The sequence below is a fragment of the Physeter macrocephalus genome, chromosome 1 (genome assembly GCF_002837175.3).
Source record: "Physeter macrocephalus isolate SW-GA chromosome 1, ASM283717v5, whole genome shotgun sequence".
Classification (NCBI taxonomy): Eukaryota; Metazoa; Chordata; class Mammalia; order Artiodactyla; family Physeteridae; genus Physeter; species Physeter macrocephalus.
In genome coordinates this window covers 54,894,337-54,916,004 of record NC_041214.2, presented here as the reverse complement: position 1 = coordinate 54,916,004, position 21,668 = coordinate 54,894,337, and the positions used below count along the sequence as shown (strand labels likewise).

Here is a 21,668-nt window from a genome sequence, read left to right as displayed (position 1 = left end):
AGACCTTTAAGGACATTTCCCTTATACTATATTCAAATAGAAGAAGGAGATGACAAAACATGGAACCTGTTTATAATGAATTTGGTAAAGGAAATATAAATAACTGTAACACAAGGCAGAATGTGCTCGTTTCCTTAAGGCATTGTGGGAGGACAGGAAAGCAGAAATGAATGCTTTGGGGGGAGGGAAAGTATCAGAAAGGCTTCCTGGCAAATACTGCAGCATCTTTTAATTAGGCTTCGAAGGATAAAGAAATTAGGAAGGATAAAGAAATGGGCTTGTTGGCAATGAAGTGGAGCTATGGAAGAAATTAGATCATCAGAGGCACAGAGGCAGAATGGTGTGAGGCGTGGAAGTCAGGTGAGCAACCCCCTTGGGCCAGGGTGTAGGCTCTGTGAGGGATGGTACTGCCAGAGGGACCAAGACACTGATATTCGCCGATGCTAAATGAAGGGGGTTGGAGTTTATTCTATAAGCATATAAAATCTTTTTAAAAAATGAGCAGGAGAGTAAGAGATAAAGTCTGCCTTTTTAGGAAGATTACCTTAGCAGTAATATGTAGGATAAATTAGAAGAGATAGAGGTTAAATTGGGGTCACTGGTATGGAGGTTACTGAAATGTTCTATGCTATTGTGCAGTAAGGCTTGAACAGAGTCAGTGATGAGAGTAGTTGAAAAAAGTGAATAGTTCTCAGTGGCTAAGAGGAATGGATAATCCTGTAAGAGGTGAATTCAGAGGAAGAAGAAGTGAGGGGATATGTGTGGAGAGATGATATATGAATATGTAGAGTTTGAAGTTCTGGCATGTCTTTGAGGCAAGTGGAAATGTGTTAGAGCTCAGAGGTAAAGGCTGAAATATTATTGTGTCAGTTACAGAAAGGTGAAAGGTGAAGCTATGGAGGAAGTTGAGATCCCCAAGGGAGAGGTGACTGAGGCTAGAAACTAAAGAAACAAATGCCATGGGCTTCCCTGGTGGCGCGGTGGTTGAGAGTCTGCCTGCCGATGCTGGGGACACGAGTTCGTGCCCCGGTCCGGGAAGATCCCACATTGCGCGGAGCAGCTGGGCCCGTGAGCCATGGCCGCTGAGCCTGCGCGTCCGGAGCCTGTGCTCCGCAACGGGAGAGGCCACAACAGTGAGAGGCCCGCATACCGCAGAAAAAAAAAAAAAAAAAAAAAAAAAGAAACAAATGCCTTCATTTCAGCTTTTTTCTCTGTATTGACCCAGTGACATACACAACCAAAAAGTTGTTTTTTTGAGGAATAAATCCCACTCGATATTACTTATTTGTTAATACATGCCCCTACAAATAGAATGAAAGGGAAATAATTCTTTGTTTTTGAATTCTTAATGATTTGGCAACCAAAAATCTTGAGTGCACAGCACAATAACAAATGGTTGCTTATTGCATGACAAAGTAGTAGTGGTAGTAGCTAACAGGTCGTGCTTATAGAGTGCCAAACTCTGCTCTAAGTTCTTTACTTATACTCACAAGGTGTAGACCTATACTGCACTCAAGGCAAAAGTAGCTAATGCTTCATTGTAATAGCGAGAGTTTGTTTCCAAAGCGTTCTTAAAAGCATGCAAAAACAACACTTTTTAGGGGATACCTTTTAGTATGAATGTGAAAAACATGGTATATTTGACCATGTACTTCCTTAAAACAATTGAAATACATTTTTGTCTCCTTTTCTGTGGTTTAAAATGCCTTCAACAAGTTGAAAGAATTTAGATAATTTGTTTTACAGAGAGATAAGGGTCTGACATTTAACACAACCCCAGGTGCATGTGGTTTCTTAAAAAATTTCAAAAAGGTCACATGATCTTAGTGTACAAAGTCAGAAAAACAAGATCTTTTTGAGTGTCTTAACTGAAATGGAGCATAAATAAAAATTCCCAAAATAAAAAACAAGAAATTAATTATTATAAAACTACTTTCATTTTTTGTCCATTTTTGTTAATAAAGAAATTAATACATCTTATTATATAATTTGCTAAACTTTTTGTTGTAAAGTTTTTTAACCTGAAGTCTATATTATTATTTCCTTACTGACTTTGCAAAGTGAAGTGTAGCATTGGGAGTAATTCAGTGCTTTAATAAATATTTTTTTAAAAAACATTTTAAATATTAAAGATTTGTTTCAAATGCTAGTGAGATGGATTTTTTATAATAGAAATCATTTTCTCTGTGAAGCTAATTCATCCACTTTCAATATGGCCCTCTCCAGAACCACACAAATCAGAAGTTGTATGACGATAAAAACATATATACAGGAGTTTCACACTTAACATTTTATTATAAATATAAAGAATGAATATAAGGAAGAGTTCTACACTTAACATTTTATTATAAATATAAAGAATGAATATAAGGAAGAGTTCTCTTAGTTCTTGATGTTATATTCATTTATTTATTCATTCATTCATTTATTTATTGATTGATTATTTTTGGCTGCATTGGGTCTTCATTGCTGCGCGTGGGCTTTCTCTAGTTGTGGTGAGCAGGGGCTACTCTTCATTGCAGTGCATGGGCTTCTCATTGCGGTAGCTTCTCTTGTTGTGGAGCATGGGCTCTAGGTGCGTGGGCCTCAGTAGTTGTGGCACGCGGGCTCAGTAGTTGTGACTCACAGGCTGTAGAGCGCAGGCTCAGTAGTTGTGGCGCATGGGCTTATTTGCTCCGTGGCATGTGGGCTTTTCCCGGACCAGGGTTCGAACTCGTGTCCCCTGTACTGGCAGGTGGATTCTTAACCACTGCGCCACCAGGGAAGTCCGTTATATTCATTTTGAATATTGGTGGTTAGGAAGTTGGAACTTCCTTAGCTATTGATCTTATTTAGGATTGCTTATTTATCATAAGTAACTTTATATATATTTTTTGATTGAAGGAATGTGGTTAAAAACCACATGCTGCAACAAAGGAATTACTTAAATTTTCCTCTATAAGACTATTTCATTTTATTCTATAAATTACTATACCTGTTTCTTTAACAGCATTATTGTTTAAAAAATTGTTTTATAAGCAGGAAATGAATAATCTCCATGTCCTAACAGGAGAGATAAGTATTCTGAAGATTTATAAGGTTTATAAACAAGGAAATGGTGACACAGTTGACTTAATGGGGCCATAAATTCAATGTGAAAGAGGACATAAGAGTCCCTAACTCCTCATCCTATACCCCAAACCATGCCTTTTACCACAACTAAAGGACTAGAGTCACATCCTGTATAACTCAATGGGAGCTGTGTTTACTGAATTATTTCCTTAGGGGTAGATGTTTGTCATAGTTTTGTATACACTCAGGAAAGTGTTATTTTACTGAGTGTATTCATGAAGATTTGATAGTCTATAATTAAAATACATAAATTTACTTTTTTTGCACAATACTTACAACTATAATAATGGAAATAAAGAAGGTACCTATAATTCTACCACTGTATCAAATAAGCTTTCCTCTCTTATTCCCTTACTGTCCTCACCAAGAATCACGTTTGGAATATCTGAAATTTTGATTTACATTTTCTGGGGAGTTTATTAGACTTGAACTCTGTTCATTTGGAGATTTACTTTGAAGCCCAGGTCAGCTCCTGGCTACTCCCAGAGAATGTTTCAAGAGAATATACTTACTAAGTTTAGAAGAAGTACCCTCTGAGGTCAGCCATCTCATTGGTCATCTGTAGGTTCCTCTGATACAGGACAATCCTAGATGTCACCGACTGAACAGGATGTTTAGACCCAATATAATATCTAACCTACACCATGAAAGGAATGCTTCAGGAGTTTTTTGGACTAGGTCTAAATCAGACTTTCTAAGTCCTATAAACCACTGAGACTTGCTCACATTTGAATTACGTTCTGGTGGGGAAAAAAATGGCACTAAAGGAGTAGGGTGCCACTTAAACACAGCATTTATCTTTCTAAAATTTACTCCCTGTTGATTACTGATTACTCCCTGTTGATTAGCATCAGTTGGGTTTTCCATGTAAATAAACAAATCTTATTGATTGCTCATAAATCCTCAGATTCAGATTTCATTTTACTGAGAATGTGAATTACTGAAAGATTTATTCAATCATTCACATAAAGTCAACTGCTACAAAAAAAAAAAAGTCAACTGCTACAATAGTCTGACTTAGGAATCCTAGACAATTTTTAAAAGCTTTGTTTTATAAATATAAATAGGTTCATATTTCATAGATTAATTGTATAAACTTGATTCACTTCCCTAATGAACATGTTCTAATGAATAGGTAACTGGGTCAGACCGTGGAGCACAGATAATTTAATGCTCTCAATTGATATGATATTCATTATTTATTTATTTAAAATTTTTTTTAATTTATTTTTTTAAAGATTTATTTTGTTTGTTTTTAATTTTCTCCATTTTTATTGAAGTATAATTCATGTACAGTGCAATGACAACTCTTTTTTTTAAAATAAATTTACTTATTTTATTTATTTTTGGCTGCATTGGATCTTAGTTGCAGCATGCAGGATCTTTTTTTTATTTGCGGCATGCGGACTTCTTAGTTGCGGCATGAATGCAGGATCTAGTTACCCAACCAGAGATCAAACTCGGGCCCCCTGCATTGGGAGCACGGAGTTTTACCCACTGGACCACCAGGGAAGTCCCCAGGATAATGTCTCTTAAGAAGCCAACAAAGGGCTTCCCTGGTGGCGCAGTGGTTGGGAATCTGCCTGCCAATGCAGGGGACACGGGTTCGAGCCCTGGTCTGGGAAGATCCCACATGCCGCGGAGCAACTAAGCCCGTGTGCCACAACTACTGAGTCTGCGCGTCTGGAGCCTGTGCTCCGCAACAAGAGAGGCCGCGATAGTGAGAGGCCCGCGCACCGCAATGAAGAGTGGCCCGGGCTGGCCGCAACTGGTGAAAGCCCTTGCACAGAAACGAAGACCCAACACAGCCAAAAATAAATAAATAAATTTATTAAAAAAAAAAAAAAAAAAGAAGCCAACAAAGAAATAGTCTCCAAACCAATGATAATAAAGAAAAGAAGTCCAAATTTAGTTGAGGTGTACCTTTTTACCAGTTGGTTCCCAGGAGAGTTGGCTTAGTCAACCACAAGCTGAAGGCACAAAAGCAAAAGTCGAATGTTGCTGTTGGAGCACACTGCTAGGGAACGAAGACTCAAGTGTTGACCGGGTGAATGATCTTGGTGGGGCCGCTGCAGTGTTTTCACCGTTGCTGGTAAAGGGTCTTACCCTGGCAGGAAACGAATGCCCCAAGGTCTTCAGAGACCTATTTTGATGAACAGAGTCGCCTTGCTGAGGCCAGACATTCTCAGATAGTCCTCACGATTCTGGATATTTATAGTCTAAATGTCCCCTCGCCATAGTTGCTTATTCATTTGTTCTGATTGATTAGCCGCCAGTGGTGACCCTCAGCAGCTGAGCTACAGAGTGCTTCATCAGCAGCCTCAGATGTCCATGATGATCTCCGGACACAACACCTTCACTCTTATAGCAAAACAGCTTTCCTTATAAAAACAACTTCATTCTTAGATCAAAACAACTTCATTTTGTCGTGAACGAGTGGATTTGAAATCATATCAAACCACTACACAAGAGTTGTTGATGATGGGAAATGATAAATCATGACTTTTCTGATAGCTCTTTATATCTTAACATAATGAAGTATATTTATTTTACGTATTTCCATAGCATACTCTCAAAGTCCTAAAAGCTCCATATTTTCTCAGCAAGATCAAAATTAGTAAAAAATATAGTTTATCAGTTGCTCACAGTAGATTTTCAACAGTCAATCATAACCTGGTCTATGTTTCAGTATCAGACTATATACTGCAGTTTGGATGGGCCATTGAATAAGGAGGAAATGAAATGACACCCCAAATTGCTTTTTTGATTTTCCTAACAATCTCCCTTTTATAAAGCATAATAATTAAAGTTTATCAGGTTTTTTTTCTTTTCCTTTTTACAGGAACACCAGTGTATTCAGTAGCATGGGGCCCTGATTCGGAAAAGGTTCTTTACACAGCAGGCAAACAGCTGATCATTAAACCTCTTCAACCAAATGCTAAAGTTTTACAGGTACTTCTCAGGCATTTGTAAATTGTTATTGGGGTCTGACAGACTGCTAAGTGAGAGGTCACTTTCTTAGGAGTCCCTTTTTTCTGGGTGGTCTTGTTATAGTTGAGGCTCTTAAGTGTGTGGTTTTATTGGCCTTTGTTACAGAACAGGGAATATCTGGTTACGTTTCCAACGAGGTTCACTTCCTCCTTTTTCCAACTCACATTATACCAGTAAGTCATAAATGTGTTCTGAGTTACTAAATTATCTCATGATTTGGCATCTTTAAATTTAACAGAGTCAACCTAACATGTATAGATTTGAGACAGAACAGGACTAAATCATAAAACTTTAAGAGGTTGTTTAGACTGTATTTTTTATCATCACCTCTAGCGTCTTCCTCCTCTTCCTCCTCATTGTCTGTTCAGTACCCTTGAGCTTTCTCTAAGACCCTAGAATTCTTTTAGTATTTTTAGAGTGGAGGGGGAGTCAATGTAATGTTTAGAACATTTGGGTATATATAATTTTACCAATTATAGGGAAGCAAAACAACAGTGGCAGTTAAGACAGGTCAGGGGAGGACAAATTAATGAAAAACCTTTAAGCCTATATCCAGGATTTTGATGTTTGATTTCAGTGCAAAAAGGCAAAATCATTTTCTTCATATTTTGATAATGACACAGTGTAGTGTGGGTAATAAGATTACAGGCTTTGGAGTTAGTCACCTAGGTTCAAATGTTCACTTACTTATATGTGACTTTAGGCAAGTTATAAAATATCTTAGAGCCTCAGCGTTCTCATCTCTTAGATGTGATGCTAATACCTACTTGATAGGAATGTTGTGAGGATTAAATGAGTTAAATTGCAAAGTGCATGGGACAGTGCATATAATCAAAATATTGAGTGCACACAATGAAGAGTAGTTGTTGTTGATATTGCGGTGTTATTATATCATCTCTACCTTTTAGTCAGCCCTTAATAAATTAGAGCCATGGAGGCCAGTTAAAAGGTATAGAATGACCACGTCCTGGGTAAGGGATTTGGTGCTGGAGATTGACTGGCTACAGCAGGTATAAAAAGTGTTTTAGGGCTTCCCTGGTGGCGCAGTGGTTGAGAGTCCGCCTGCCGATGCAGGGGACACGGGTTCGTGCCCCGGTCCGGGAGGATCCCACGTGCCGCGGAGCAGCTGGGCCTGTGAGCCATGGCCACTGAGCCTGCGCGTCCAGAGCCTGTGCTCCGCAACGGGAGAGGCCACAGCAGTGAGAGGCCCGCGTACCACAAAAAAAAAAAAAAAAAAAAAAAAAAAAGTGTTTTAAGAAGAAGCATTAGGTTTAACAGTGAGTAGATGTAGAATTTGGAGAGTAAGGATATAGAAATGGCTTTGAGATTCCATATTAATCACTTCTATGTAGATTATGCTATACATATTCCACACATTCATCATGCATTTACATTTTTAGTACATGCAGAAGACTCTGCTAAGAACTGTGGAACAGCAGAAAGAGAAGAATTTGGGCAAAAGGAATAAGCTAGGAAAGAGGACTGGCTCTGACTGCCTTTAGTCAAAGTCCTTCTAATACCACTTATATTCTGAAAATGTGCTTTGAAATCATACAGCAAAAGCAGGCCAGATGAATCTTTTAGTTTATAGTTATGTGATTTGTTAAGATACCTGTAATTAGGCATATGTAAGTGAAACTCAGGAAGATGCTTAAATCACCATTGATAAATTATCGTTTTGTGGCTCGTTAAAACCTTTGGCCCAGGAGGTAGTGGAGGGAAAGAAAAGTATCCATTGCCAAAATTCAGCTAGAGTGGAGAAGGGGTTAAAGTATAATTAGTAACGTCGTGCAAATCTTCTATTCCTTTTGGAAAACTAAAGCGGCAGCAATTCTCCTTGGGCATAAACACATACTCAAATTTGGATTATTCACAAAAAAGAATGCTTATTTAATTCTTGCTTGTAGAATACAGTTCAAAAGTATATATCTCATTTCCCTTAAGAGCTTTAGGGACTCTTCTAGAGACCCAGAACTTGGTTTCATAGTGAGGAGACTTCTGTTTATTTAGTCATTCAGTGGGAATGTAGTGCATACTTACTATATCCTAGGCGCTATGCTGGGGTGTAAGGTATTAAAAGTGAAACAGAACATAGTTCCTGCCTTCTGTGAGGAGCTCACGATTCAGAGGAATTTTACAAAATGCCTAATACATTAAGAAATAATTGAAAAGTGTCTATGCATTATATGTAATATATGAATATATGTAATATATAATTGATATCCTAAATTATAGTATAAGAAAAATTTAAACCATATTTTGTTCCTAACTTTTGAATATGGAAAATTTTATTTTTGTAGTTTTAAAATGAAACTTGAGAATCTCTGCATGTGTGTATCTCTATATATCTATATTTTGTTATTTTTGTGTTTGCAGTTTATTTTAGGACATTGGATTAATTTAGCAGTAAATTGTGAAAATTATTGCTTTATCAAAACATTCGTTTTTGACAGAGTGTATTTTTATGTATCTTGAATAAAACAAGCTATGAATTATTGCTTATTCTTAGGGCTTATTTGACCCTAATTTGATGTTTTTTTCTGTATACATTAAGAATAATAGATTTTCCCGGGAAGGCTCTGTAGAGAGAAAACCCTTAAAATCAGTCACTCTTTGAAACAAAGTTAGTGGTTCAGACATTAAAATGTACCTTATAGTCTTCAAGAAAAATTAATTCTTTTTCAGTTATATTATTCTGCTTAAACCTAGTGAAAAATTAATGGCTTTTAATTATATGTGTGGTTAATAGCTAAATGAGCACATAAATTATATTTAAGGTCAAGAAGACATCCACACTTAATTTCTAGATCGCCAATTTTGGGGTGACTTAGATATATACACAAATATGTATGCATTCTATATATGTGTAGAATATATATCTGTGGGAAACCTTTTGTTATATGGTAAATGCAGCAGAATTTTCTCACAGTAGTTAGTGACTACTCCAGGGACATGAAGGTAAAGAGAATGAAGCTTAGGGGAATGTACAGAAGAGAATGAAGAGAGCACTAAAGAGGATGTTCATGTAGTAGAAGTTTTTTTAAAAAATGAAAGAATTAGTAAACAAGAATGAAGGCAGTATCAGTAATGGGATCAACTGTGCAAAGGGAGCAAAATTTGGATTCAAGTAAGTTTTGGAGTACATAACATATTCATTCCATTATTATCACATAGATGTCAAGCTTGGAATAGTTCAACAGCAAGTGATTTTCCATCTGGAGTCCAGGCAATTGAGGAAATTGATAAGGATTGAGTTATATAGTGGATGTCATAGTGCAAGGTGCTTTTCATTAGTTTAAATTGGAAATGAAACAAGCTTAATGGTTATGAAAGGAAGATAGGAGTCTTCTCCAAGAAGAGGACAAGAGAATCATTAGAAAGAGGCAAAATGCCTTTTCTTATTTAAAAAACTTTTCAGTGCTCTTGAAGTTATAATAAATATCTTATTTTTTTCTCATAGTGGAAAGCTCATGATGGCATTATTTTAAAAGTAGACTGGAACTCAGTCAATGATTTAATTTTATCTGCTGGCGAAGACTGTAAATATAAGGTATGTAATGTTTGAATTTATCACCTGGTTGAAAGAATCGAATTTCGGTGAAAAGTATTTAGCATATAAGAGTATTCTTTTAGTCCTTCTCTTTAGCCATATCTTTTAACTCTAATAATTTAGCAAATTGTTATTTTATAATTTTCAGTGGCATTTTGAAGTGTTGCCTTTCTAATTTGGCCTATTTCATTGACCTATAGAATTTTTTTTTAATTTACCATTTTAACCATTAAAAAATATATATTTATTTATTTGGTCACACGGGGTCTTTGTTGTGGCAGGCAGGCTCCTTAGTTGTGGCATGCGAACTCTTAGTTGTGGCACGCATGTGGGATCTAGTTCCCTGACCAGGGATCAAATCCAGGCCCCCTGCTTTGAGAGCGTGGAGTCTTATCCACTGCACCACCAGGGAAGTCCCTGACCTATAGAATTTGATTTAATGAGTAGCAACATGAAAACAACTCCTAGTTTTAGTGACTCTTTAAATCAATTTAAGTTTTAAAAAGTCAATCTTAACTGGTTTATTAATCATTAATCAGCTTCAGACCAAAATAATTTGTGAGGAAGAATAAGATGTAAGTTAACTATAGTTAGAGGGAATTTACTGAAATAAATACTTTCAGGGAAAGTTGATAGAGCACTTACTGGACAAAAAAATTTAAGCAAAAAACTGAACATCTCAAAACTTTATTATTAAATTTAAAAGGGTTAAAATGGGTAGTTTTTATGATTAATGAAAGAGTTAGTAAAATCTGAAATTATCATGATGATACCATAACATTTTGGGGGGAGATATTTAGGTTTCCAGGAATACAGCTTCCCTACCCCCACCTTGCCTTGTTGGATAGTAAAGACATGTAATTGCTAATATTATAAAGTGATGACTTCTAAATCTTTACTTGATACTTTACTAGAAGCTACAAACTTGTTTGTAATAACGTGGTGACTTATAAAAGATTTTTTTTAATTTGCTTTTTGTAGGTATGGGATAGCTACGGCCGCCCTCTGTACAGTTCACAACCTCATGAGCATCCTATTACCTCAGTTGCCTGGGCTCCAGATGGAGAATTATTTGCTGTTGGATCATTTCATACTTTACGCTTGTGTGATAAAACTGGGGTAAGTTATAGTGGTAAGCAATCACAGATGTGCTGTCATAATGCACAACACACCTGGTTCTCAATCTTTAAAAAACATTTTCAGTGATGCATTTGAATGCATCTTTCTGGTTTGTCTTAATATACTGGTTCAATCAATTCCAAATTTATGGGACCATACAAGCTCTTTAAGTTCAATCTGAAGATTGTGTATGTTCTCTACTATCTTTCTGGAAATACTTATTTTAAGCATGGTTGTGAAAGATGGTAGTGTTAAAATTTATGCCCAGTCAATATAGGGAGTTCAGTTTTGAACCTTTTATTTTTTTAACTGTCAATATATTTCATACAAAAATTTTGGTTGTATATTTTTGGTAAGGAATTGATACGAAATTTTTTAAATGGTTATTTTAAAACCAAAGAATTCATATTTGAATGTGTGTGAGATTTTTCCCTCACAAGAGAATATGCCCTCTATACAAATTCTGTTGAGAACTTAGGCAAACAGCCAAGCTCAGCAGTATTTACCCACTGTACTTGAAGAATGAATTGTTTCATCAAAGTGCTCCAGAGGTGGCAGCATTATATGAGTGGGGCTATTCCATACTGTTCCTAACTATGAGGAAATCACATAATTTTTCTGTGGCTTATTTTCCTCAAATGCAAAACAGGACAGTTAATTTAGAATTCTTAGAGCTTTTTAAATGACCTATTAAGTTTTCTGGTTGCTTGTTTTTTATCATATGAAATATAAAGTCCTCTGCCTGACTTTGAAGCTGTCTGAAACCTGGTGCCATAAAACCTCTTGTCTTTTCTCCCCATAACTCTCTAATTTGTGTCTGTGTTCAAATCAGACTCATGAATCTTCTCTGCCCCACACTAACGTCCTCATCTTCTCTTTTCATGGAATGCTGTCATCTCTTATACTTAATGAGTTCTTCCTATTTTTTAAGGCTCACTTCATATTTGACTTCTTTTCATGATACCTTCCATAGATAAAGTTTATTTATCTATTTTTCTAACTTCCTCTCACCTAGATCTCTTTTCTTAGTTTTTTAATTTATTTTTATTTTTGGCTGCGTTGGGTCTTCATTGCGGTGCGCGGGCTTCTAATTGCAGTGGCTTCTCTTATTGCAGAGCACAGCGCACGTGGGCTTCAGTAGTTGTGGCGCACGGGCTTAGTTGCTCTGCGGCATGTGGGATCTGCCCGGGCCAGGGCTCGAACCCGTGTTGCCTGCTTTGGCAGGCGGATTCTTAACCACTGTGCCACCAGGGAAGCCCCTTTTCTTAGTTTTAACATAAGGATGTTAAGTTAGACCATCTCATTTTCATCTGATTTTCTATCAATGATTCTCAGTCTATAGAATATATTTTCTCATTTTCACAGTGTATTATACTCTTATATCATCCATTTTAGTTTTATGTATATTATTTTTGACTCCATAGATAGTTTATAAGATCCTATAGCTTAATGACTCTCTATTATCCGTACAAAGCAGTAGATACTCAGTAATTCACTAATAAGTCAATTTAAGCATAATAATTTAAATTTGCCATTTTGATGAAAATATTTGAACATTTAAAAAACTTGGGGCATTGAATTGATCTGAATAACTGAATTAAAGATTTACTTAATTAAACACCAAACCTATTTTTAGAATGTCAACTATTCTGGAAAAGTACATTTTCTAAAAGAATTTTGTTCTTACCTGTTCAACTGAATAGACTGAATATATTGTAATAATTTTCTAAGACTTGAGATTAACATTTTAAATATATTTTCTTTTATTCAATAGATATCAAATATATACTAGTCATCAGAGAGTATTTTGGAAACTGGGGATGGGAAGATGTAAAGATTTTCACTCAAGTTGTGGACAGTCTAGTGGAGAATCAGACTCTAAGACTGTGTAAGTGCTATACATGAGGTTGCTGTGTGCAAGCACAATAGAGGAGTGGCAGAGCCTAACTCTGCCTGTGGGACACTGACTGAGAGCTGAGGCTTGAAGAATTAGTAGTTCTTCAAGGAGACATGGTGGGAGAAGAGAGTTATAGGCAGAAGGAACCTGTTGTGCATCAAAGTATGGTGCTTTTTGTGCAATGTCAATAAGATTTTACATGGGATGGTACCAGGAGTTAATACAGAAAAGATATTCTCAGACCAGATCTGTGTTTGCCATCTAAAAGAGTCTAGATTTTACTATTTTAAAATCTAGTTATTTTATGTGGAGCCCCCTTAGGGGTTACTGTGGGGTAGAAAAGAGGTGAGGAGGTTGAGCCCCTGGTCCTCCTCCACCCAGAAAAGCTCTACATTAATCAGCTTTGATATTTGAGCATCCAGTATAAGATTTCCTTTGAGCAGGTAAAACAATGAAGTTGGAAAACCAATATGTTAGTCAGTAGAGAGCCATGGATGGTGGGTAGTAACATGATAATATTCAAATATTGGAAATTTTGATTTGGTATCAGGAACAGTGTTGCAGAAGAGGGAACAGAACATGTAAAGGCAAAGAATTATTGTTTGTTAGACAAATTAAAATGTCAGTGAGGTTGTAGTAGTTTGGATCTTATCCTCAGGGCAGTGGTGAGCCATGGATCCATGTTAAGTGACCTTTTAGATGTGGAATTTTAGGGAAGCATACTGTGAGGTCAGCAGGGAGGTTGGATTAGAGGGGAGGTAGACTGAAGGCAGGATGGCTAATTAGAGGCTATTGCAGTAGTACAAGAAAATGATGTTAGCCTGAATAATAGGGAATAGCGGTGGGGATGGAAAGAAGTGGACAGGTTTAGGGGATAAATTCTTGCTATAAAAAGTGGGAAGAGTCAAGAATAATTATTTGGATTTCAACTTGAGTACCTTACTGTCTTGGTGCTGGCCTGAGGATAATGCCCTCTTATGGTATGGTATAATTTGTGCTGGCTTTGTGCAATATAATTTTATTCAATCCCCGTGTAATCATTACAGTAATAAATCAAGTTACCTAAATTTCAGAGTTCATAAGTATCACCTGGGCATTGCTAAAATACATATTCTTGAGCCTCCATTTGCAATGTAATGAATCAAAATTTCAGGAGAATGGGGTTCAGAGGGTTGTATTTTTAAGAAGTTCCCTGGTTATCATCAGATCATACTGGAAGGAACACTTAAAACATTTGAGATGTTTGATAGTCCTTCTCAGTTCTGAGAGTGATAATGCTTGCCCTACTGTAGAAAAAATACTTTTATTTTAGAGATAAAATAGTAAATGACAATGACGGTGATATCAAAAGAGTAGTCTAATTGAAAACATAAACTTAAAAAAAAAACTCATATAGTAATTTATTCTTCTGATTCTTCCTTAGCGTCTGCTTCATTTAAAATTACTTTGGGGATATAATTATTTTATCTCTCATAATCTGTTACTTAAAGTTGTATAATTAATAGTAGCAGTCATTTATCCATGAGCCATATTTTATGTCAGAATTTCAGTATTAGATATTATAAGAATCTGGTCCTCAGGAATGATCTATACCCTATCATTTTGCTACAGGGAAAATGTTTATAATATATGAATAATGTGTGTGATGATATTGTCTCAACTTTCTAAATTGATTCTTTCATTTTTTTGTTTTGTTTTACTTCTGTTGTATATTTTCACAGAAAATATTTGGAACTCTTGCATGCAGTTATTTTTTCTTTTTGCATGATTTTTATTAACTTTATAATATCTCCCTTCATATGATTATCATTTAGATTTTATGAGTTATTTGATTAAACTACGTTCTGTCTATTCCTAGAATGGTATCTAGAAATAGATATGTATGTTGATTTGTTCAAAACTTCCTGGAAGATAATTTGACATTGTATGTTGAACCCCCAAGAAATGTACATATACTGTTCCTCCACCCAGCAACTCCAGGTCTAGGAATTTATCCTACAGAAATAGTAAGATAAAGAATGCTCAATGTGGAATTTCCCTGGCAGTCTAGTGGTTAGGACTTGGTGCTTTCACCGCCGAGGGCCTGGTCAGGAAACTAAGATCCCGCAAACCGCGCGGCGTGGCCAAAAAAAAAAAGAATGCTCAATGAAGTGTTATTTATAGTTTAACAAATGAAAAGCAACCTAAATCTCCAACAGTAGGACATTATTTATTTATGGAATATAATTATTATGATGATTGTTATATAGTTATTAAAAGTGATAATCTGCTTTCATAATGCCATGAAAAGATTTTTAAGATATATAGTCAGGAAAAAGTTACAAATTTTATGCGTAGGATGGTCCTATTTGTGTAAAGATATGTGTCTATATATGAATAGAAAAATAGTCTGACAATATAACACATTTTAACAATGGTTATCCCTGGAGCTTGAAGTGATAGGTGATTTTTTTTCATAACTCCATTTTCTAAAATTTTCAAATAAAAGACATGCTTTGTATAATTTTTGAAGAGGGAAAAAACTAGATTTATCCTTTAATTTTATTTTGCTTGCAAAATTCATTGGATTCTCTAATTTGTAATTCAGTTTTCTTTCCTTTTTAAACAAATGATGAGTTTCAGAGCTGTTTAATTTATATGTATATATAATTAAAACATGGAAAATTGTTTTTAAGGTGATATAGAACATACACTTTATTTACTGGGAAGTAATTCTGTTCACTAAGATATAAATGCTATAAGCATTTTGAGTCAAAACCAAATTACCTACTGCACAATTACTTCCTGCACATCTTTTTAAAAAATGCCAAGCAGACATTCCCCTTGTGGAGTTTACTTTCTTGTTGCTAAGACAGGTATTAAATGATTAATTACCCACTCAGTTATTTAATTACAGTTGTATTAAATTTTACAAGGAGGTACAGGCTGTTCCTAGTAATGAGAACTAATTTGGAGGGTCAAGGTAAGTTCGTATGGTGAAAGGTAAGAAGGGCAATGCTTATTGAGATTCTTCACCTTTTCTACTTACTGAGTAAGTGGTGTCAAGTTAGAGCCGAAAATTTAAGTCAACTGGTGCTGCATACTTTTCTCACACAGCTGTTTATCTGTTGAAAAAAACTTATTAAGGCTTCTTTTAAGAAGTAAGTACATGTTCTCGTCCACCTAGAAATGTCACTCTTAAATGCAGCTCCTTGCTTCTTTTTTTTTTCCTCAAAATCTGTAACTTAAAGTTGTATAATTAATAGTAGTAATCATTTATCCAGGGCCAGATTCTGTGGAATAATTTCAATATTAGATATTATAAAAATCTGGTCCTGAGGAAGGATTTGCTAGAAATTTATTAGATTTCTATCTTGAGAGCCCTGAGAGCTCCTCACAGATTTTTAGTTGAGTGCAGTGTTCTTAATCAACATTTAAAAAATTCTTATCTAGGCTTCCTTGACAGAAACTGGACAGTAATTTTTTAATATAAGGCTTAAAGAATGATGTAGGTGTAAACTTTCAGGTTATCTGTGAAATAATAAGCCTAGAAAAATGTGATTTTTGTAAATATTTTCTTTTAATGTTTTTCAAGAAATATTTCTAGTGGGAGAAAAAAGCTCAAATGCTTGCAGGCTGTAAATAATAGGTTTTGGTTTGAATATATTCCTTACTATGCATGTATGTAAATGGACTGATGAGAAGAATATTTGAAAAAGCAGAAATTTTAGTATTTTTGTATAGGTACATTACTCCAACTCAGTTGTTATATAGTAAATCTAATATTCCCATTAACTTTCATCATAAAATTGGAATTTTCTAAAAAGACCCTCACTAGGCTGATACGAAACTCCTGTTCCTATTTACATCTTCTATTGAAGCAGGCAAGTTACCTGTATTGGTTCAGAACTCACATCCTCGCTCACTTGTGTGGATTGTTGTTCAAACATCAATTTCATTTTCAAAGCCATTTTAGGTGGTATTCCATAGTCCAGTTAGTTGTCATGGTTTTACTATGTTGATTCAAGTCAGTTGCCTGAATAGGCTGCTTGATGGTGTTCCAAGGGCTTTAGACATAGGCTTAAAGAATACCGTTCTCCAGTTCCCTCCTCTCCATAATCCTACCCCAACTCTTGAAGTGAGGGGGTTGGGTGCTGCCTCTTTGCTGTTATTAGTGCAAATCAGGGATGGTAGATGGGGGCCCCACTGGGCAGCCTTCACAGTGCTCACTGGAGAGGGCCACTCCTTTGGCATTGCAGGGCTGGAATGGTCTGAGGGGCTCTGTCTCTACAGCACCACGTGGGGAGGCGGAAAGGTGCTACCTCTGCTCACTTGAGTGCAGAGCGGGAATGTTCCACAGGGTTCCATCCCACTGTTTCCACAGCACACAGTGCCTGGTGGGGAGAGTGCCATGGTTTCTTTCATGGTGTGTGTTTGGAGAAGGGTAGTTATGTCCAAAGGGTTCCGTCCTGCATTGCAACCCCTCTACCTGGCCCCTTGACCAGAGAATGAGCATGACTTGGTGCTTGTTTTGTCTCACATACTACTTAGAGTTAATATAATACCATTTCATGTAAAATATAAGAACCTTGCACCCATGTTATTCCATTTACCCACCTTTCCTTTATGCTATAATTATATTACATCTATCACAATATGATACAGTTTTTGCCATTAAAAGTCATACTCATTTTCAAGAAATTAAGGAAGAAAGAAACGTTTAGCATTTCTAGTGCTCTCATTTCTTCCTAAAGATACTAATTTCCATCTGATACAATTTTCCTTCAACCTCTAAATCTTCTTTTAGGCATATCTCATAGTGTATAACTGCTGGTGATGAATTTTCTTTCTTTTTGTATATTTGAAAATGTTTTTATTTTTTTCTTTGCTGGATTTACAATTCTGGGTTGACAGAGTTGTTTTTCCTTTCTTTCAGCATTTTAAAGATATTGTTCTACTCTCTTTTGGTCTTTATTGTTTTTGATGAGAAATAAGTGACTGTTGGTATCATGGCTCTCCTGAATGTAAAGTGGCCTTTACCTCTGGCTGCTTTGCAGATTTTCTCTTTGTCTTTGGTTTTCAATAGTTTGATAGTGTATGACTTTCTTTGTATTTGTCTTGTCTGGGATTCTTTATACTTTATACTATATACTTGAATATGTAAATTTATGATTTCACCAAACTGGGGGAAATTTTGGCCATTATTTTTTCAAATTTTTTCTGCCCCATTCCCTTCCCTGCTGGAAATCCAATTACAAATTTTTTAGACCTTTGATGTTGTCCCACAGGTCAACAAGGCTCTATTCTTATTTCTTCGGTCTTTTTTCCCCTCATTTCTAGGAATTTACTCTAAAGATCATTGGACAAGTACACAAAGATGTATGCATAACAATTTCATCGCAGTATTATAATGGTAAAAATCAGAAATAAAGTGTCCACAAGTGGGAGGCTGATTAGGTTAATATTCTATATACCTAAAATGGAGTACCCTCAAGTCATTAAAAGCAGAGAAGAGGGATTATGTTTAATAACCTGGAAAGCTATCTATGGTAAGTTATTTAGTAAAAAGACCAGGTTTTATTCTGTGATCTCACTTGTATAAAATTGTATACCCATATCTCTACCTCTAACTACTAACTATTGTGGCTAAAGGTACACCCAATACTATATTTGGGTGATCTTTTGCTTCTTTATATGATTTTGTGTAGCGTGAACCTTTTTTAATGACTGTGTATCAATGGTACAGATGCAGTAAAGGTCTTTAAAAAATTCTTCAATAAAAATAAACAAAAGAGAAGTGATATTGCAGAAAATGGTAGAATAGGGAGCTCCAAGAATTGGTCCCTCCACTCAAGCAACCATTAACTGGCAAAAAAAAAAATATATCAGAATCAACTTTTTCAGAGCTCTGGAATCGAATTCAAAACTTTGTAGCAACCAGGGAAATGCTTAATGAAGAAAGAAAGAGGGTGCTAAATTTTGGTAAGAAAGCATTGTGGGGTTTTTTTGCTTACCTGCCTGCCATCCCCCATTCCCAGCTTGGCAGTGGCCACGGGAATGGCAGCCTGAGTTCTGGTGCATCTTTTTGGTGCCAGGGGAACAATATGGACCATGTTCTCAGAAAACTGTAGTTATGCTTTTTGGTTCCCCTGAGACACCTGCACAGAGGCTTGTCTTTGTTTTGCCTTCCTTGGAAATCTCTCAGAGCTGGAGTAGCTTCCCAGGTGGCATCTGTTGAAAGCATGTAAAGACATACTACCCACAGCCACTTGGGGCAAGGGATGGTGAATGGGGCAAGCTGCAGGTAGACCAAAAAAGCCTGGGAAGGAAGAGGCTGAGGAGGAAGATGTATGGAAAAATAACAGCTTTGGAGAGCTGTCACATATACTGAGGAATTCAGTGTGCAACACATATGCTCAGGGCCAGACCCACAGAAAAGACTTTAGAGGAGTATTACTGGCAGGTCTTTGGGCTCTGCATAGGGAGGAGGTGAAGGCTAAGGCCGAATTATAGGTGGCCTGGCTAAGTGTTGAAGGAGTGCCCCAGCTCAGAGCCCATTGGCAGAGTGGAAGAGTATTTTTTTCTTTGTTTTTGGCTCTGTCAGGTTGCTAGCTGACCACTGAGATAACAGAATGAAGACTTCAGTGACCATCCATGAAAGGAATACAGTCTTTGCAAAAATAATTTGGAAAAGTCACTAAATAAACAGATAACTGTATCCCTCAAAAAGAAACAACATCAAGCCCTGGTGAGGGGGGAAGAATTTGATTTCCAGAGTTTACCACATAATAATATTCAAAACGTCCACTTTTTAACAAAAAATTACAAGTATACAAAGTATGGCCCATTCATAGGAAAAAAAGAAATAGAAACTCCCTCCAGATGCCCATCATTGGACTTACTATAGAAAGACTTTAAATCAGTGGTCTTATAGAAATTATAAAAAAGAACCAAATAGAAAATCTTTAACTGAAAAAAAAAAATGAGCAAAGGATAAAAGAAGTGTATTGTAAATGCCTCCAGAACCCCCAAGTATATTCAGTTTCTTCAGTAATGGGTTCATTTTTTCTAATGCCATTTCCCACTCATCAGAAAATGGGAAAATGGGCCTCCTCATAAAGTGTTAAAGTACAGCTTTTCTCAAGCATAATTTGGCAAAGTCTATCAAGATCCTTGAAGTCTTTGACACAGCTATGATACTTTCAAGGAAGCTTAAAAATGCACTGCATATTCATTTGTTCATTTATTTTCATATTCATTAATTTCTTTGCAAATGTTTATTGAGAGTCTATTATGTGCCAGGCACTTGCCCTAGGTGTTAAAGAAGCAGCAGGAAATGGGATTTCCCTGGTAGTCCCATTTGGGTCCAGTGGTAAAGAATCCACCTTCCAATGCAGGGGACGCGTGTTCGATCCCTGGTCGGGGAACTAAGATCCCACATGCCATGGGGCAACTAAGCCCACGTGCCACAACTACTGAGCTCGGGTGCCTCAATGAGAGAGCCCGAGTGCAGAGTGCCGCAAACTACAGAACCCACATGCCCTGGAGCCTGCGTACCACAACTAGAGAGCGAAAACCCACACACCACAACTAGAGAGAAGCCCGTGCGCTGCGGTGAAGGATCCCACGTGCTGCAACTAAGACCTGATACAGCCAAAAAAATAATAATAATGATAATAAAAAGAGGACTTCCCTGGTGGCGCAGTGGTTAAGAATCCACCAGCCAATGCAGGGGACACGGGTTCGAGCCCTGGTCCGGGAAGATCCCACATGCCGTGGAGCAACTAAGCCCGTGCGCCACAACTACTGAGCCTGTGCTCTAGAGCCTGAGAGCCACAACTACTGAAGCCCATGTACCACAACTACTGAAGCCCATGAGCCTAGAACCCGTGCTCTGTAACAAGAGAAGCCACCTCAATGAGAAGCCTGCGTACTGCAACAAAGAGAGCCTCCACTCACTGCAACTAGAGAAAGCCCGTGTGCAGCAACGAAGACCCAACGCAGCCAAAAATAAATAAATAAATAAATAAATAAATAATAAAAAGAAAAAATAATAATAAAAAGAAAAAAAAGAAACAGCAGTAAACAAAAATAAATTCCCTGCTCTTGAGCGTTTTTATTCCAGCAGACAAAAGACTATAAACAGAATGAATACATGATATGTTAAGTGGTAATAAATGCTATAAAAAAATAAAGATAGGTATGGGAGATGGCATTATTCTAGGAGAAATGGTCAGAGAATATCAGACACAAACTAAAATTTTCCCCTGGATTCCATAATACATTTTATTTTTAACCTTTGATTTTTTTAAAATGCTGCATGATTCAAATATGTAAGGTAAAAACTTTAAAATTAACATAGTTGTTATAAATAAATACACAGAATATATTAATGAATTGCATTATATTATGTTAAGTGGAACAGAATTCAAGGGAAAAGATCTGAATATATATAGTACCTTTGGCCAGATTTTAAATTAACTGACGTCATTGCTTTTATTTATCAGCAGGTGGAGCTATTGCTTATGTAAGCGAGAACTTTTCTCATTTTCTCTGTTCTTGAATATCAGTTAGTCATTATAATAAAAAGTCTTCCCTCCATTCATTCTCCCATTCAGTTAAAATAATTGCAATGATTCATCATCTGCAGTAACTGGTCATACTGCTATATGTAACTTTTCATTGTCAATTATGTATGTCAACACGTAATTTAAGACAGCCTGCAATTTGCTAATTCCTGGTATATTAGAGAGAATATTGATCTTAAAAATCGTTAGTGTACCTTAAAGAAAAATAGGAAACTTTGCGTCTATTTTCTTTTCCTCCTAAACTTAATTTGTGAATGCACAATTTTATGAATTGAATTAATCCAACTTGGCTAAAGATATGCTTTTGAGGATCCTTTTACTCTAGTATATTTATATAGAAGTAGTAAAGAGAAGAGTGAAGTTGACATTTAGGAGATACTTTTAAAAGTTGTTATAATCAAGTCATGTTTCTTTTAGTTTAAATAGCTCTCAT

The 21,668-nt window shown here is 36.3% G+C and overlaps 1 protein-coding gene across 1 annotated transcript in view; it reads left to right on the top strand.

The window, feature by feature from the left end:
• Nucleotides 1-21,668, top strand: part of IFT80 (intraflagellar transport 80) — a 119,460-nt gene that overhangs the window by 31,808 nt on the left and 65,984 nt on the right. Inside the window, exons 6-8 of the mRNA XM_055082219.1 lie at nt 5,954-6,063; nt 9,563-9,652; nt 10,634-10,771. Coding sequence (XP_054938194.1) covers nt 5,954-6,063; nt 9,563-9,652; nt 10,634-10,771 — 338 coding nt within the window. The remainder of the gene's footprint in view (nt 1-5,953; nt 6,064-9,562; nt 9,653-10,633; nt 10,772-21,668) is intronic.